This window comes from Pundamilia nyererei, unplaced genomic scaffold (genome assembly GCF_000239375.1).
Source record: "Pundamilia nyererei isolate P.nyererei 1_Seehausen unplaced genomic scaffold, PunNye1.0 scaffold00046, whole genome shotgun sequence".
NCBI lineage: Eukaryota > Metazoa > Chordata > Actinopteri > Cichliformes > Cichlidae > Pundamilia > Pundamilia nyererei.
In genome coordinates this window covers 1,255,238-1,273,374 of record NW_005187447.1, presented here as the reverse complement: position 1 = coordinate 1,273,374, position 18,137 = coordinate 1,255,238, and the positions used below count along the sequence as shown (strand labels likewise).

Sequence of the window (18,137 nt, the reverse complement as noted above, 5' to 3'; positions counted from 1 at the left end):
ACTTATGTCATGATTAAAAAAGAAACGGAGGACAAAATTTGAAGATTTTATTTTTGATAAATTGTTAAATTAAAAACATCTCTTTACAGCTGAGCACTGGTAAGTAAAGATTTGCATTTAAGAAAAAAAAACTTTCACTGTTTCTTCTTTTCTGCTTTGTCTGTCTTGGGCACTCTGAAACGTGTCTTCTGGGAGTATAGCAGATTCTTGGCAAAGATTCTGGGAATATGGCCCATGTACAGGAGAACAGCCAAAGTCATACCTAGAAATCAAATGTTTATTTTATGTATTGTGTTAATTTTTTAAGACCTGAAAGGACATGCACATTTAATCAGTTTACCTGTGAGAGAGCCCAGCCAGTAAACCACTGCATACTCTGCAAAGGTAAATCCAGAACAGTGGAAGGTGAGTCCATATGCCAGTGATGGATTCATGTAAGCTGAGGTATAACCTTTGGCTGAAGAAAAGAATAGGAAAATACAGTTTTTGTTAAATTTCCAGCTTTAAGTCCTCTGAACTTTCAAAGTAAAAAAAAAAAAATGCAAATAATGGATCCCAAAAAGCAGAAGGTAAAACGTTTAAATAATACAAAGATTAGGAAAGCCAGTTATTCCCAGGCTCACCTGAATGGGACAGGAATGTTAGGAGGACAGCAATCAGCGGCACTCTGATCAGAGCAGATCGGCGGCATAGGTTTAAGTGGATGATGTGCAAGACGAGGGCACAGGCAAACTCGGTAAAAGATCCCTGAAGCACAGAAACCAGCAGAGATGTGCTGCACTCACTGATCATCAGGTTTTTGATCATGTGCATGTCTGTCAGCTCCAGGCTCCAGTAGTATTTGGCTGCAAGAAGGCCTAGGTGAGCCCCAATAAACTGGGCAGCAACATCAAGCAGTGTGGTTACGGTGGTGGCCTCAAGCTTCATGAATTTCTGCACAGCCAGGCTGGGATTCCCTGATGCATCACCACAGATTATACCGTGTGTGAGCAATACCACAAACAGTATGGTTAAAGTCACATCAGGGCCCAAACCCCCGGCCCACTCGCCCACCTCCACGATGGTCTGCACCTCCAGCCAACATGCCACCAGCATAAAAGAAGATGTAAACTCTGAGATGAAGCTGAACCGTGGCCGTTTTTTAAGGAGAAATTGAACTGAGACTACAAAAGTCACAGCAGCCACAAAGTATCCGAGAGACGCATTCAGTCCAGACATGGCTCAGGCGAGATGTCCCCTTCTGTGTTTTGAAGAAAATGAAATTAGTGAGGGGCTGAATTTACCACTGTACTCACTGTTTGACAACGTGGCACATGCACAGACACAATTCTTATCAGAGACACGTCAGGGTTTTTATCCCACAACCACCTGCCAAAATACACAAGGGCTTTTTCAAGGTAAGGTCAGGAAGCTGGCCTTCATTCAGTGATCATTTATTATCATCATTTTGTAAAAGCTCAGGTTAAAATGACTCCCCACTCTGTCTAGAAGAAATAAATATACTGTGAATTTCTTGATACTGAAAGGCTTGGGGGGGTTTCTTGTTTTTGTTTTTTTATTTTTAGATAAAATTAATATATGAGGATTATACAGCTTGGAGTCTGTATAGTAAATTGAAGCATGTATTGGAGATAGTTATAATTTTTAACACTGAATCAGTGTAGACCTTTTTCCCTGAGGGACTACTTTTTCTGTGCAATAGCTACTGTGAGCTATTGCACAGAAAATACATTTTTGCAAGCAGGTTACCATAAAACCCAGATTTCAATGTCAAGAATGTGAATACAATGTATTTTGTAAAATTTAAACAATGTGATTAACAAAGTCTGCACAGGGCATACAGTAACACAGAGGTTCTCAAACTGTGGGCCGGGCCACAGTTTGAGAACCTCAAGTGCCTCAATTGCCAAATGTACCCCTCTTACAGTGGTTTGGAGTGCCAAACCGCTTATCCAGGAGACAGCAGCCTCTGGAGAAACCCATACCTCCATCTCCCCAGCTACCTCCTCCATCTCACCTTGGTGAATACTGAGGTGTTCCCAGGCCAGCCAAGAGATGTAATCTCTCTGTGGCAAGGGTGTACCCTGGGGCGTCCTTCCGTTTGGACATGCCTAGAACACCTCGCCCAGGAGGCAGCCTGATTAGATGCCTAACCACCTCAGCTGTAGGAGCCATTCATATGACCCCTATGGAAAAGAAAACATCAGATGGAAAGAGCACCTGGTGGTTACACCTTAGCCCATGGGGGTGCACATACACACACATTTTATATGTCTATACATATATAAATAAATGTAGTATGTATGTCCTAAGACGGCAACATGATGAGTAATGCTACAAGAACTCTACCACATACATAGCAGATATAAATGGCAAAGGACAGAAGTTCAAGACATTCCTGATCATAGGACAGATATGAGGCAGCAATAAATCTCTTAATCTTATCTGCACATATCTTAACATTTCCCTCGTGTGCGTTAATGCTTTATTTCAAGCCTTTATAATCTACAACCCTCAAAATATAGGAAAGAAAATTAGGTTTAAAATACAACCTGTTAATTAAAGTGACAGAAAACTGTTAATAATCTTTAACAAGAGTCAAAAATATAAAACACAATTCAAGACAATCCATCCAACAATTAATGAGATATTACAGCCTGGCATTTTTTCTTAAAACTAGATTGAAAGAAAACAAAAATTATCTGCTTTGAATCAAATTCACCTTCACCAGTTTTGTGTAAATCTGTGTGAACTCTAGCAAACCAAACTCATTATCCAGAAGACTTTTAATATCCATTCATGTTTGGGATAAAAGCATCACATTTTTTAATCGTCCCAATAGCCGTGGCCTCAATGCTCCAGCAAACTAATCAGGAATAGCCCAAGGAAGAAAAGTAAACCCCCATCAACAAAGGCCCATCTTGACAACCTTTCCTATTCCTTTTCTCCAAGGATCAACAAGTTATTGTTGTCTGACAAATTTCAGCTTATTACTTCATCAGGGTCATGATGAAGGCAATAAGCTGAAAATATGTTAGTCAAACAATAAAGTTATGACATTTCCTACACATGTTGCTGTAGCTTTAACCTCTGAACGTGCACCTTGGAAGTAGGTGAGGTGAGCATATTTCGGCACAGGGGACCCTCAGAGCTCTGTTGTCTCCAGAACATACTTGTTCCTGTCATGTGCTGTGTTTAATGACTGAAAACAGCCCACTGAAGGAACAATGGGCTGGGAGGTCAGTTCCTTCATCATGATTATATGCAAATTCTCATGACTGTTGATCAACAACAGTCATTATGCAAATGTACTGTTTAGAAGACCGGGGAAACCTGTAGTCACCAGAAACTGAAGAAGTCACTTGGATGAGTGACGAAATGTTTCTCCCACTGAAAACGCTACGTCCAGATGTACAGAATCAACTTTTGGAGATACATTTTATACTGCTGCTGCACGTGATCATAGTGTGAAATACGATTCATGCAATTAATTGCATGGGTTACTTATAACTTTATATCTGTATATGTAAAACCACAAATCTAAAACTTGTGTGAAAAATCTTGGTGCAACAATAAAAGAGGGCTTTAGTTTCACTGACTATATTTGTGCTGTAACTAAATCAGCCTTTTGGGATCTTAGTAATTTGGCTAAACTGAGATATTTTTATCTGGAGAAGCTCATTCATGCCTGTTTTCTGTTGTTTATACATCTTTGAATGATTTTGGCCCTAAATATAAATCTATAGTGTTTAATGTATACAAACTTAGTAGATCTCTAAGGTCTGCAAGATCTGGTTACCTAGCAGTTCACATGTATATTTTTGTTTTTGTTTTTAACGTATTTTTATTATAATTCTTCCAAACAACCCATTGCCCTGTAGGAGGCAATGCCTAGTTATAGCCTTCGTAGTTGCCACCATAAACATTTTCAATAAATATCTATTGCATTTGGGCATTTTGGAACCAGCTACCCATTGCGGTCACATCGTCTCCAACCCTAGCTACTTTGTAAAGAGCACAGCTTTAGATTCACGGTTGCTTTTAACTAACAGTGTAGCTGTGCCATCGCCCTTGTTTTAATTTTTGTTGTTTTTATTGTTATTGCCGTTATTATCTTTTATCTTGGATTTTGAATTTATCTTGGCTAGCTGTGGTGTTTGAAATGTGGTGAATAAATAACTTATCTCGCCTAACCCCCAATTACATGTAATAAAGAACAACAACAACAAAAAAACCCTTCTAATTTGTGATTGGACTAATCGCATCACATGTCACGTTAAAAACCGGGAAGTGCCGACCTGCCTGTAAATCAGATGTGTTTGTGAAAGCTGGGGGGATAATAAAGCTGCAGGAAAGATCAAATATCCGTCCAATTCTTGCTTTAAGTTTAATGCTCCATGTCAAAAGAAAGTAGAATGCAAAAAATAAGCTAAGCCTGGCTGGTGATTTCATTCGCAGTGCTAGCTTTGTACAAACAAACAAAAAAAAAAACTCGTTCATTTCATGGTTAAATTTCGTGGTTAAATTTGTTGCGCGTAATGTGATGCTCAGACTTGGGGCGGAAGTTGTGAAACGTGTGTGTGTGTGTAGGTGGGTGAGCCTACAGTGAAGAAGTGATGGGCAGGGGAAGAGCCGACTCTCAGAGAGGAATGAGAACTTGTCGGGGATGGCGGACAAACCTCCGACGCTGGTCGTGAAGCTGTTTGCCGCCGGGTTTTACGGTCTCAGCTCGTTCCTGATCGTCGTGGTGAACAAGAGTGTCCTCACTAACTACAGGTAACGGCATAGCGGTAACGCCTGTAACAGTTACGGTCGATAAGCTGTTTCCATGCTAGCTAACCTAGCTTGTGGAAGTTGTGCAGGCTGAGCAGAGCAGGCAACACCACGGTGCTGATTAGCCTAACGGCAACTTTTATCCAGTGATGGTAATCTTGTGGTTCACACTGCAGGGAGCCTCTCTTTCTGTTGCCTGTGTTGGGCAACATTTTAACCCTTGAGTGTTAAGTACGAGGTTAGCTTACTAACTACAGTGTGCTGAACTTCTAAAGCATTAAAATTTACTGGAGTTTCATCTCTACTTTTTCAGGTTCCCGTCGTCGATATGTGTCGGAATAGGACAAGTACGTGATACGTGTAACTTCTTCTTTTACGTTAACCAAGCTGACACCACACCTTAAAACCAGGCAGGTATCGACACTGATTTCTTCATGAATCTCTGTGCAGATGTTAGCCACGGTGATTGTGCTGTGGGTGGGCAAGGCTGCAAGGGTGATCAGCTTCCCAGACTGCGATGAGACCATACCTCGCAAGGTGAGATATTCTAAATGAAGAGTACCAGTCATTTATTACTAGTTTCCAGAGGTCCATATGCAGTCTGTTCATCTCTTAATAAACAGTCCAAATATCAAATGCAGAGGCCTAACATGTATAATTTGGCCAATATAAGCAACTATTTTCCCATTAATAGCATATCAGTATTGACATATATTAAAAAAAAGAAAACAGATTCATTAGAAATAGTTTAGCAGTGTCTGCAGTACCTGAAGTGACTGTGGTTTAGAAAGTATACAGAGTTATTATCTTTTAATTGGAAAGGTATAAATGTTTTTGGGCTAAATATTGAACCCCAAATTGTGTGACACATTAAGCACTGCACACATAGAGTAAGTGGCTTGTAACCTCAAAGCATTTATGCATTAAGTCAAGCTGTGTCTAACTAGATTTTGAAATATATTGCTGAAAACTAGCATACTCTATATGCATTAGATATATTAGCCTTTATTTTTTTCTTCACCCTTTGAAAAATGGCATTGCCCCCCCCCCAGGAACTGGAATAGGTCAGGTTTATGGTGATCGCTGCCTGTCCATCAGATAATTCATTTAACCATGCTGGAGCTGTTCCTACTTAACAAAACCTCCCTATCCTTTTTTTCCTTTTTTTCCCCTAGACATTTCCTCTACCTCTCCTGTATGTGGGAAATCAAATCACTGGTTTATTTGGAACCAAAAGGCTAAAGTAAGCTCCACATTTTGTAAAAATTCACACAGTTAAAAACTATTTGGCTATTAATGTTGATGTTTTTTGTTTAATGGATTTTCTGTCACCGTTTACGCCCTGGTGCACCAGTCTGCCCATGTTTACAGTCCTCAGGAGGTTCTCGATCTTATTCACTATGCTGGCCGAGGGATTTCTGCTCAAGTAAGATCCCACACAACAGATAACCTACTTTTCTTCGCCATTTACTGGTCCTTTTTTTGTTCGGTTCCAGTTCTAAGTGGTCATATTGAATTTCTTTACTGTATTTAATTTGTGGCAGGAAGAAATTCTCCAGACCAGTTCAGCTGACAGTGTTTACAATGATCCTTGGGGCATTTATAGCCGCAAGGTAAGTTCTACTAAATCCAGGTGTGCTGGCTGTTAAGCAAGATTTACCTTCACTACAAAGAGGTGCTTTGTCGGGATATAGGTCCAAGTTTAGTTGCCATTATCTTCAAGGAAGTTGTAAAGGAGCCCTGCCTAAATGCAGCTTAACTACAGCTTAAATGTTAGCCAACTGAACACATTATTTATTTTCTTGACACTTTCGATTGCCTTTTCTTCTTTCTGATCCTAGTGCTGACTTATCATTTGACCTGCAAGGCTACATGTTCATTCTCCTGAACGACATCCTGACTGCAGCCAACGGAGCCTATGTAAAGCAAAAATTAGACGCAAAGGTATGTGATGGCAGCATCTGATGAATAGTGACCATTGTTGGGTGGGAGCTGTATTTGGCATTGAGCTGATTACGTGTGAATGTAGAGAACTCAAACTGTCCTTCAGTATCTTGCTCAAAAGAACTTGGCGTGTGGAAATACATTGAGTCAGTTCTTTTTACTCCCACTAATTTGATTAGATTAAGAGAAAATATTTGTGATTCATTGTTTTGGTAAAATATCATTGTGCTTAACTAAACATTTTTTTTTAGATTAGTCTTCAGATCTGTTTGGACTGACTCCGAAATGTCTTGTTTAAGCTCGTTCAAGTTATATTTAATGTCACAAGGGCAAACTGAACTACTCAGTTCTCACGTTTCTGCAAGGGCCGATCCAAATTTAGCGTATGACGCCTATGGAGCGCCATCTCCTAGGACTGAGCTCCAACTACGAGAGGGGTGTGTATGAGTGAGGGGGTGAAGCCGATGAAGCCATGTGAAACAGAGCATACAAAGAAGTCTTAGGTGGTGCCATGCATGACATCTGTATGCTACTTAGTGAGGAATGCACTGAAAGGCTTGTGAATAGCACTCTGTTCTGGCTCTGCATATTACTTGTGTTTTCCTGTTGCTCCCTTCCCACCTGCTTCTCTACCCATTTCATTTCAGGAGTTGGGGAAATATGGATTATTGTACTACAATGCATTATTTATGATATTTCCCACTCTGCTGTTGGCTCATGTGACTGGAGATATGCAGAAGGTGAGGAGTTAGCATTTATTATTCTACTTCTACTACTTTAACACTATATTTGTTAAATTAATGCTTTTTATTTTATTTTTTACCAGAGCTGTTATGATTTCAGTACCGACCAGTTATTGCTTGGTTTAATTCTGCATTTAAGTGAGCGAACATATGTCTAAGCATGGGTGTGTGCCGTAAATATGAGCTGTCTTTTCATTTGGTCAGTGTTGGCAGACATTCTGGGTTGCCCAGCTGGGGCCCAGCAGCCAGAAAGGCACAAAGATGCTATTATGCACCTAGCAGAGTTATTACAGCAGCATCAAGTACTTCCCTTGACTGAGCAACCACCATGGATATAAACTAAAACGCCTCAGTTTTTAGGCTGCTCACTTTCTTTAAGTGAATGCATGACATTACACATCAAAAACCACTAATGTAATATTTTACTTTACTAATCAAATGTGTTTCAATCGTTTTTTTCTTTGCTTTTAATGCTGAAACAAATATAATGTTTAATGTATTTGTTAGTTGTCAGTTTGTGTTTCCCATACTCTGCTTCTCCTTTCAGGCAGTGGAATATGAGGGCTGGTCGGATGCATTGTTCCTCACCCAGTTCACCCTGTCGTGTGTCATGGGGTAAGTTACAGGCTTGAGATTAAATGTGGCATGCGTGAATTCACTATCAGTGCAACATCTGGGTGATGGCAAATTTCTGTGATTTGCTCTTAGATCGGTATTGCAGTCTCAGTTCTGTCTTACAGCTTGTCTACAATGTTGCATTAACATTTTGAAATCCAATTTCAGGCTCCAATAAACGTTGAGTGATTTACAACATGATTACTTATTCATTTTTCCCAGGTTTATTCTGATGTATTCTACTGTGCTGTGTACACAGTACAACTCAGCATTAACAACTACTATCGTGGGCTGTATTAAGGTGAGCTGCGTGCTTGAGGGAACTGTTGAATACAAAACAATGCAAAATGCTCAGGTTTGTTAATGTTTTCTCCATTTTTACAGAATGTCCTGGTGACATACATTGGAATGGTACTCAGTGGAGACTACATTTTCTCATGGACTAACTTCTTAGGTTTGAACATAAGGTAAACAGATCCCATGTTTCTCCTGAATCTGAGGGTTAAATAATGTCACCCCCTCCTCTCTGATACCCTGGCATAGACCTTCCCCTAGGGGAGTGAGAACCCAGGACCCGTGTAGTTGGAGCATATTCTCTGGTAGTAGTAGAATGCAAGTATATCCACCCCTGCTCGCTATCTGATCTGGGACACTTCCAAAGTGGAACAAAGTCCAGCTCTTCTCTAAGAAACTGGTTACAGATCCCAACTATATGTAATCAGTATCTCAACCCCATACACCACAAGCTTCACCAGAGAAGTTACAGTCCATGTATTGCTAGCTAGTCCTAGAAGCTGAGGATTGGGCCACTGCCCCTCTGAATTGCCACCTTAATGTGGCAGAGGGGTTTGTGTTTTCCAAAGATCCCAGAAACTATGTTGTGAATGGCAATCTTCCCCTGGTTGGGTCTCCTAAAGGAAACTTGGAGTGGTTCAGAAAACCAATATAAGCCAAAAGATCAATGGACCAGCTTATCCTGCCTGGGACTTGGTTTCCAGGGTCCCACCATAGAACTGGGAATGGCCCACAGGGGCCTGAACAGACTTAGCCTGAAGTAGTTACAAGTCTGCCCTCCTGTGATCCAACCACCTACAGGAGGGGCTGTAGGGGTTCTGTTTTATGCAGATTGGGCAGTGGTGCACAAAATGTTACTTCTGTTGAAGTATGAAAAATCTGATACAGAATCAGAAATGAAACAGTCTGATTAAATATAGCATGATGAGCACTAGCATGTTAATTCTTGTTTCTCAGTTTAAATACAAACTGTTCTCAGCATCTGTTCTTCTGGTGGGAAAATAAAAAGTTTCTGTTAACACAGATAATATTGTATTCCAGCCCTGTGGGAATTCAGATGTGTCAGCTGGATCTTATTTCTAGTTCTACAACTTTGATGTGCTGTAGCATGTTGTTTTGATACAACATTTTCATGTCACCTCTCTCAATTTTGTTGCAGTATTGCTGGCAGCCTGGTGTACTCGTACATCACTCTTACAGAGGAACAGTCCAGCAAAGCAAATGAAAACACCAAGCTGGATATCAAGGGCAAGGTGGTTGTATGACAGACACTGGATTGTTTTTTTGTTTTTTTTATTCTTATGCTGATGAACGAAAAAAAACTCTATTTTTTAGTAAAAGTGTAATTTATGGAGTATTTTGGCAGTAAAGGCATGGGATTGGTGGGAACAGTGTTTCAGACACTTCCGCAGTGTGTTTTTGTGGAAATGGAGCAGTACCATTGCCATGCCTCTCTGCTGCTACCATGGTGACGAAACCCTCCCAAGTGTTTGTAGGTTGATTTTTAGATAAGCTTCTTTGTTGTTGTTTTTTTATGTTGTATTTTGATACTGTTCTTGTGAGCTTTGAGAATAAGGGAACATTAGGTGAAAAATATTTATACAAACATTTGATATTTAGACAGAACATTTAAAGTTAAATGTTGAGATTATGGAACACAGGCGCGATCAGCTGGTTTTACATATTGGTGTGTACTTATGAGTCAATGGGAATATTAAGGAAGTTATTTAAAAAGGCACAATCCTTGTTCTTGCCTTTCAGTTTTGCTGTTTACAAGGAATGTAACTATAGATGCCTTTCTGAGCACAGTGAGATGCACTGACACTGTCATTTTCCGTTTAACTCTTTGTCTCCATACTTTATTTTATTTTTTGCGCAAACACTGTCACACGCTTGTTAAAGACACACGTAACGACACTGACCGGACCTCATCCTTCAAAACAACCAAAGCGGATGGGCAGCAGGCCGTCAGTTCTCATCAAGGATTGTGGCTTTAAATAGTATCGCCTTCTTTATTGGGGTGATAATTTGAGATGACAGTTTACATTTTGCTCCTTCAGTATTAGAGAAAGTTTGTTGTGGACTCTTAAAGCTGTAACTGGTTCTCTCTATGCAGAATTAACAAACAGTATATATGGTTTGTTATTTGTACAAGGGGATCATTTGTTTGTGTTTTTTGACAAAATGTGATCGCACTTTTAACTGAGGTAGCATCTGCAGAAGAGTGACTAACAGCCACGCCTCCTGTTACAGTCATTGAGATTAATGTATGTTCCTGAAATTTGTTTCAGGGTTTTTATTGTTGTTGTTGTTTTTTTAAGTACTATGAGAGGAACTCTTTTTTTCCCCTTCTTTTTTCAATTATCAGGTACAAGTGTCTGCTTTTAAAAAAACAAAACAAAACATAAATATCATCAGTTTATATTTATTACTTTTTTTTAGACTTATTAATTTGTAGGTGGAGTGGCTAGTGAATTGTTGATGCTGATCACATCTCAAACACAGTACCCATGATCTTGTAGCTGGAACACAATGTATTTTTTACATTAAAAACTCTTGACTTAATGCAGTGGTTGTTTGCATTGCTGTAATGTCATTCCAGCATCTAACAGAATGTTCAGAGTACACACTTGAGTGTTTTGTAGGATTGCGTGGTAAGATAGCATTTATGCTGAGTAAATGTTCAAAGTTATGATGGATGAGTTACTTTACAGTTTTTGTACTTTCAGACTTTGTTACTCCCTGGTGGGAAAAGTGCCACATTGATTACAGCAATGCAGAATGAAAAGACTAAATATCTGCCAGTTTACCTCACAGGTTGATAAGATAGCCTCCAAGGCTAAGTCCAGCTTCTCTAGTTCAGCTCCAACCAGAGACTCTTAGCTGAAAAATGTTAGCCAAACTGATGTTTTTTAACATCTGCATCATTAGCATTCCCTGTTTAGCCAGATTTTGTGTTTCTAAAGTAAAAACATTTTCTAGTTTCACAGAAACGATCAAAAACAAGTTTAAAAACGTTGATGCTCACTCCAAGTAAATTCAGCGCGGCTCTATAACTGACTGTTTAAATATTACGTTTCCAGCTCTTCACAAACTACAGTAGCATGATGGCGCCCCCTTCTGCAACACCTTTAAAATGCTGTTGGCCCACTTTTAAAGCTTTATACTAGATAATGTGCTGAGATCTACTCTAAAACACATTGTTTTCTCAGGAACAATTTAGCATTTTAAAGGCATAAATGTAGAGAGTTTAGTCCGCACTAAGCTTAACAAAAGGGCTTCTACCTTAATTATTTTCTAATTTGCCACCACTAGGAGGCAGCAAATGCTGTAGAAAGCAAGATTTTGTTTTTTAGTTACCATCAAAGCCCTCACAAATCCCACTATTAACTCCTCTTAATGACCAGACAGTACAGAAGTATGAGTTGGCACTCTATGGATGCATGTGGTTGGTACAAGTCTGTAAACCAGTGCTGCTCAATCCAAATATGCAAAGACTCCCAGAGTCAGTAATTTCAAAGTCGTTTCAGTCATACTTCAATCTAGTGCATGAAGCACAGAAGCAGGCATTAAGGATATATACTCTCACGGATAAAAAAGGCCAAGAGGAGAAAAACGATCTAACACAGCAGCTGAGCTGTTATGAATTACGTTTTAATAAGTATATTCACTGTTACATTGGCAAACTACAAGAAGTCTGATGGGCAGTACCACACAAGATCACCACAGCTAACAAGAGGGCCTTGTGTGCTGCTGAATGTGGAATCTGCCAAAGGACCTCCCTTACCTAAAATCAAATGTATTTCCAGCACAAAGAACATCTTAATCAACCCAAAGAGCCTAGAAGAGAGCATATTTCTCCAATATTCAATTCATATAGTTGAGGCTGGATCAGGTGACACTGAAACCTCCCTCAGTCATAGGCTGAGGCTCTGCTCTCTCCAGTGTGTTTTTAGCCCCAGCCTCCCCCCCCCCAGCCAGTTGCACCAGTTGGTTGCAACTACCCGAGTCTGGTTCTGTCTGAGGTTTCTTCCTGTTAAGTTTTTTTTCCCTCTTGAAGCTACTCCTATATAAATAAAATAAAAGTGAGTTGAATTGAAAACATCTTACATTGTGTGCAACATATTAGTGTACAACTTTGGAGGGATAAAAGATAGATAAAAGAAAAAACCAGCAAGCTTTGGTTGAGGCATGAAATTTATAGAAAATAATTTGAATACAAAAAGTCACATGCTGAAACATCATGGATACAAACCCTCTACCATTAACAACTCATGACCTTCTTTGACCTTGCTGGTCATAACTTAAATGAGTACAACTAAACCCATTGCCTCAAACTTAAATTGTCATAAATATCCACAAATGAATGTAAAAGGTAACCTAAACTAAATACTCATACCACATTTAAATTGATATACAATATACACATTAAAAATCGGCTGAACTTACAGACAGCAGTGTCCTGTCTTACATGTGCAGCTATCAAATGTTGCATTGCTTTGTTTTGTTTTTTTTAAAAAGTCCCACAAATGGGCACATAAAAAGGCACCTTCGTCAGTCCAGTCTGAACAAAACAGCAGTTTTAACATCCACACTATGCTGTAAATTCTCAATTATGGAAGTGCTGGTGTTAACGGCAGTTTTACATAGACATGTGCTACAAACAGAAGAAAGATGAAACACATTGATGCATTTCAACCAGGCAGGTACAAAAAGGAGCGACCGTCACTGACAGGAAGGGATTTAACATTTCAATGTGCAAAGACACAGCTTAAAAGAAATGAGCACAGATCCTCAGTGTTCAGAGTGTGAAACAAAGACTTCAGAGATATTCAAACTATGACTAAAACAGCCTGATAGAACTGTAGTGGAAAAACACAACTTAAATATAATTTGATTTCACTTCAAGCCTACATAATTTTCCCCATAAAGAGTGCATAAACACCCTAATGTACAACAAACTGAGGTCTTATAAAATAAAGCACAAGGAATTCAAGATACAGACCAAACAATACTTTAAATCTTCACCATTATATACAAAATAATATTCTCCTTTTAGACAAAATGCAAGGTTCAAATTTGTACAGAGGCCATGCTTGGATATTAAGTGAAAACATCAAATGCAGAGATTCATTCAGGTCTTCAGACATTTGCTTACGGGGCTCCCGGAAGGTCAAAATGGGTGTTCTTATGCTCGATGCTATGCATCACTTCCCCATATGATCCAAAGAGAAAGTCTGAATGTATTATGATGTAATAATTATGTAAAGTGTTAGAGCTGCTGATTATAACCACAAGTAGGCAGAACCCTTGCTGGCAAATTAATACAGACCTGCCTGAGCTACAAGTCTAGATGTACTAGAACCATAGTAGTGTGTGCCGTGTGTACTAGCAAGTCTCCTGCCATATCGGATAGAAGAAAAGGGGTCAAATGAGTGTCTGCTCAACCAGCATCACCTGTGGTAAGTGCCAGTACCAGTGCCTTTCACACTGAACACATGATATCAAGTAATGTAGGATGCAACACCTTGTAGGATGTTTATCGGCCAAGGGAAATTCAAGAGTTAATGGAAACGTTACTGCACATGTATTAATGTACGTCTTTCAGTTTCATTGTGACATTCTGGGGGCACTATTATTATTACTATTACAGACATTTAGCCTAAGTAGACCCACATCAACTCAGCAAATTCCAATACTTTCGACCACATCAAAAAACATGTCCCCACACTATTTTCTGGATTAATGCATCACTAGACAGCAGATCACTACAACCATCAAAGCTGCTAAACAAAAATAGTTATTTAATGCCATTTGTCACCACTGATCAACAGAACAATTATCTCAGCAGGAGATCAAGGGTCTACCTGTTAGACGACTCTCACAACTAGACTGACCTGCTGTACGGCAGAATAGTCTTCCTCCCTCGCCTCAATAAATACAAACGAGCTGTTTACAGTTTAACTAATGCACAGCACAGCTAAAAGCAGCGCCGAATGCATACCACAGTAAAAGTGTTCTTTTTCATCTCAACAGGAGCTAGGAGAACTAAAGATAGTACAACCTTGCACTCTGAAGCATGAAGCACACACGCACACCCACACAATCTTAAAGCAATGAAAGGGAAGCTAAACAAACCTGTGACACTACCCTGAATATGGGATAAAAACTCCACCCAACCAGAAAGAGAGGGAGTGAGCAGAATTGGAGCAGTTTCCCTAACTAAAGGGGCCCTTTTGTTGCATACTTATAAAAATATCAAGTGGATTGGGTTGTTTTCTGATGTGGCCTCTTCTGTATTGCTACAATAAAGCTTAAAAAAATCCACTGGCTCAATGTTACTATTAAGGCAACTGTTGTAGTGAAAGGAAATCTCCAGGCAGCCGACACCGTGAACTGAAACTAGGTGAAAGTTGAGGCATTCCACACTGCACTCACTGACTCACCTCTCCACAAGCCTTATGAGAGAAACAAGGCAGTGTCCTTTCATTACTCCCAAAGGCGCTAGGAGGGGCAACTAGGCTTACCTGACATTTCATTGCACACTTTACAGAGGAAGACAATATGAATTAAATATATAAGTTATAGGTTCAATTAAAAAATGAAGTGTTTGTCGATTTGTAAGGGACTGATTTAAAGGTTCCAACAGTCCTGATGTGTCAGCTTTATAGTGCAACAAGGTTCTCGGCCATGTAACATAGGCTGTAGAAGTTACAGCCAATGCAGCAGAGGTTGCACAGAGAGGACAGCAGTCTGTAGAGCCAAAGGCGGCTGCTGAGGTGTCTGTATTTGACATCCGTCTCACATAGTTTAGCGTAAGCTTCACGGTTGGATGACAGCCCGATATCCTGACCCAGTCCGCATGCCTGCTCAATAAGATGCATGTCAGCCATAATCTCTGATGTCATTTGGCCAAACCACTGAGCATTGACGGCCGAAACCGTCACGGACACAAAGAAGATGAAGATCTGGTGGCAAAAGCAGAGAAAAAGATTTAGGAAATGTTTCAAAATGAGTGTCATGCAATGTAATGATATGATAAAACAAAACATACCTGAAAGGCTTCTCTGTCATCCAACATGTCACTTGGGTGATACACAGCATAGATAGTGAGGTTAAAGAAAGCACAGGCTGAACCGAGGTGGAGATAGAACGGGACCAGACGACTCTGAATAAAGCCGTACGTGTGTCTGTTCAGGTGGTTGTTCATCACAAAACCTGAGCAGAATCGAGGACATTAACTCCACAGGCAAAATCAATACTATTTTATTTAAAGAAAAAAAAAAGTTTTTTATTATCTCACAGCAGTAACAACAAAGTCTGAAATCAAGTTTCATCTCAAAATTATAATTATATAATATAGATACAGGAATACATTTACATGAAGAGTTTTTAGTGGCACTGACATAATATGACCACAGTTATACTAAAGAAAAGAAACATACTGCAGTGTTAAAGCTAACAGGAAGGTCAGGTCACAAGTTTGTGAAGGGCATTCCTCCATAAGCAAGGAATGTACACACCTTATGATAACAAATTCAATGTGTGTAAACTTTGCAAGCTACAAAAAGCCAGGTGCAACCAATGTATTGCACTTTAAAAGCATTGTATGCTTGATGATTCTGAAACTAAAAGTGTGTCACAAACATCCACGGTATCGTTTTGTCCTCATCTTTCTGTCCCATGATATGCATGTGGTGGTGTTAATGAGTAATCTGGTGAAAGCAATCATGTTTAGAGACTGTAAAGTTACCAAGTGAAATTCAAATGTGTCAGAATAGTGGCACTAATTTCTTTTAGTCATGGCCAAGTGATGGGCCTGTAAGAACCAAAACCTAAAAACCGAAGTATGACATAAATTGGGGTTTTGCAGAACTGTTACAACCCCCCCTGCCCCCGGACATACTGAGTAGTCTCAGCCATTCAGGATGGCTGAGACTACACTGATACCAGGGTTTTTTCTCCAGTTTTCACTAGAAAAAAAAAACTGTGCTTCAGTCATGATTATAAACTAAACAGGTATCTCTTTATTGACCACTTGTACTTCCTATCATTCTCTTATCCTGTATTTGTGTGCATGTTTATACCCACCTGAAACGAACGTGACCCAAATCTGCATCCCCCAATAAGTGGAGATCAGAATCAGCTGCAGTAGCTTCACAGTGAAGGTGGGCTCTTGGTCAGTGGGCATGCTTTCTCCACGGCCTCCCTCTCCTCTAGGATCAAGTGTGCAAAACAGGTAATGCCTTTTCTCCCACCACCTGGGGTTTTCCTCTTTTTTTCCCCCTGAATGGAGGACTAGCAGGAGTACTCAGCTGCAAACATGCAAAATCAAAGTGCCATTAGCTACAAATTTTGGCTTTAAATGCCGAATTATCAGCAAATTATTTGCTACTGTGGCAAATCTTCCACAGTAGCAATAAACTTTTGACACAGCTTTACAAACAAAGCTTATCGATCTTTCCAAATAACAATACATGCAATAAAGTAGGCTTTTACTTCCGTCACTGATGAAATCAGAGCACCTTAAACGATTTTAGAAACTTTCCTGTTAGGTTGCGGAAACTAATATAGTTTCAAAATTAATACAATTACGAAAATCGTACTAAATACAGTAAACCGACAACAGATACATCTTATTTAATACATAGTTTATTTTAAGGAGCTGCAGAGGCGGTGTCTAATGTGCTGGGCATGAAAATATTCAGTTAATCTGGAACACCTCTGTTGCACATAAAACTACACACGGAACTTCAGCTACAACTCAGAAGTGCTGTGATAATTTTTCACTCGAAGGTGGTTCGATAGCTTTAAGTTTTAACGAGTCGTGTGGCTTCTACAAATCGTCAAAGTCACCTTTACAATAATAAGTCACGGCTGACGAAAATTGCTGGGTAGCTGTAGTAATAAAACTACACTGACTGACAGCTAACAGGTAGCTAAGGTTAACTGTGTGACTCGCTTTATAAAACGTTTACTGAATAGCTAACTGGGAGCTTTATAATGATAAAAGAAAGAAGACTTAATGCTATAAACAATGTGAAGAACCTACCTGTGCTGGCAAAAGACTGCGGGCGCCTTGCTGCAGTTGACTTTATAGTAAACTTACCAAACCGGCTGGCAGCTACTATCGCTGTCTGTAGAAAGGGCGGACCCGCGAAGATGTCCCCTGGAAAAACTTCCCGTGTAGTCTTAACAGCAGATACTCGTTCCCCCTCAACAGGTAAAAGTTTCCATACACTCTGCAGTAAGAAAAAAATAAATTAAAAAAATTAATTGTGGTAACTAGGATGACTTTAGAAAGTAGCCCACTCCTCGTGTCCCTCTAGAAGTAAAACGATGTAATTTAATAGCTCATGACACTAGTTTTAAAGCATGATCTTCAAAATTAGCAAACCACAAATTTACAGACCACATGGGAATGTAGGATTGGATATTCTGCAGACACAGTCGGTGACCCCCAACTGTCTAAGTCTGTGGTGAGTTCATTAATCTACCTCTGCATGTCTTCTTTTGTATACTTTGCAGTTGAAGGCAGATATTTTACTGCGGCTACGTTTATCTATGATGTGGTTTAAAGTGTCTTGTTTATCTTGTGTAGCCTGTAATTGTATTGGGATGCCTCTTGCAGTATTATCTTTAATGTAATCAGGTCTTACTTTGCATTTCAGTATAATCTCTGTTTCGATTATCAGCTTTACATGCTCTGCCCTCTGGTGACAGTAAGCAGCTACAGCATGTAGATGGTAGTCTGTAAAGTTGTGCATA

At 39.6% G+C, this 18,137-nt stretch overlaps 3 protein-coding genes across 4 annotated transcripts; 1 reads left to right on the top strand and 2 right to left on the bottom strand.

Annotated features, from left to right (window-relative positions):
- Nucleotides 1-32: 32 nt before the first annotated feature.
- aqp12 (aquaporin 12) lies at nucleotides 33-1,342 on the bottom strand. Its single transcript, XM_005732251.1, has 3 exons — nucleotides 624-1,342; nucleotides 341-457; nucleotides 33-262 (listed from the first exon to the last, which is right to left on the bottom strand). The coding sequence occupies exons 1-3, from the start codon at nucleotides 1,216-1,218 to the stop codon at nucleotides 135-137; spliced, it is 840 nt and encodes a 279-aa protein (XP_005732308.1). The 5' UTR covers nucleotides 1,219-1,342; the 3' UTR covers nucleotides 33-134.
- Nucleotides 1,343-4,326: 2,984 nt separating this feature from the next.
- On the top strand, nucleotides 4,327-10,697 carry slc35d1a (solute carrier family 35 member D1a). The gene is made up of 12 exons (XM_005732250.2): nucleotides 4,327-4,776; nucleotides 5,087-5,120; nucleotides 5,224-5,310; nucleotides 5,949-6,016; nucleotides 6,128-6,199; nucleotides 6,318-6,386; nucleotides 6,615-6,717; nucleotides 7,365-7,457; nucleotides 8,008-8,075; nucleotides 8,298-8,376; nucleotides 8,460-8,542; nucleotides 9,529-10,697. Exons 1-12 carry the CDS (start codon nucleotides 4,667-4,669, stop codon nucleotides 9,632-9,634), a joined length of 972 nt encoding a protein of 323 aa, XP_005732307.1. The 5' UTR covers nucleotides 4,327-4,666; the 3' UTR covers nucleotides 9,635-10,697.
- Nucleotides 10,698-12,548: 1,851 nt separating this feature from the next.
- On the bottom strand, nucleotides 12,549-17,545 carry LOC102212903 (transmembrane protein 205). 2 transcript variants are annotated; one of them, XM_005732248.2, is made up of 4 exons: nucleotides 17,422-17,545; nucleotides 16,461-16,684; nucleotides 15,424-15,587; nucleotides 12,549-15,337 (listed from the first exon to the last, which is right to left on the bottom strand). In XM_005732248.2, exons 2-4 carry the CDS (start codon nucleotides 16,558-16,560, stop codon nucleotides 15,035-15,037), a joined length of 567 nt encoding a protein of 188 aa, XP_005732305.1. In that variant the 5' UTR covers nucleotides 16,561-16,684; nucleotides 17,422-17,545; the 3' UTR covers nucleotides 12,549-15,034. The 2 variants fall into 2 exon arrangements, with proteins under 2 accessions (XP_005732305.1, XP_005732306.1); XM_005732249.1 differs by having other exon boundaries at nucleotides 17,479-17,545.
- Nucleotides 17,546-18,137: the final 592 nt, after the last annotated feature.

What these genes read in the sequence shown, in the direction of transcription:
- aqp12 (XM_005732251.1), bottom strand. Translation starts at nt 1,218, where the DNA reads ATGTCTGGACTGAATGCGTCTCTCGGATACTTTGTGGCTGCTGTGACT. An exon ending in AACATTCCTGTCCCATTCAG is followed by an intron (nt 458 to 623) that starts GTGAGCCTGGGA and finishes TCTTTTCTTCAG; the next exon opens with CCAAAGGTTATACCTCAGCT. An exon ending in CTGGCTGGGCTCTCTCACAG is followed by an intron (nt 263 to 340) that starts GTAAACTGATTA and finishes TTTGATTTCTAG; the next exon opens with GTATGACTTTGGCTGTTCTC.
- slc35d1a (XM_005732250.2), top strand. Translation starts at nt 4,667, where the DNA reads ATGGCGGACAAACCTCCGACGCTGGTCGTGAAGCTGTTTGCCGCCGGG. An exon ending in AGTGTCCTCACTAACTACAG is followed by an intron (nt 4,777 to 5,086) that starts GTAACGGCATAG and finishes CTACTTTTTCAG; the next exon opens with GTTCCCGTCGTCGATATGTG. An exon ending in TATGTGTCGGAATAGGACAA is followed by an intron (nt 5,121 to 5,223) that starts GTACGTGATACG and finishes ATCTCTGTGCAG; the next exon opens with ATGTTAGCCACGGTGATTGT.
- LOC102212903 (XM_005732248.2), bottom strand. Translation starts at nt 16,560, where the DNA reads ATGCCCACTGACCAAGAGCCCACCTTCACTGTGAAGCTACTGCAGCTG. An exon ending in TTGGGTCACGTTCGTTTCAG is followed by an intron (nt 15,588 to 16,460) that starts GTGGGTATAAAC and finishes GATTCTGCTCAG; the next exon opens with GTTTTGTGATGAACAACCAC. An exon ending in ATGACAGAGAAGCCTTTCAG is followed by an intron (nt 15,338 to 15,423) that starts GTATGTTTTGTT and finishes TTTTGCCACCAG; the next exon opens with ATCTTCATCTTCTTTGTGTC.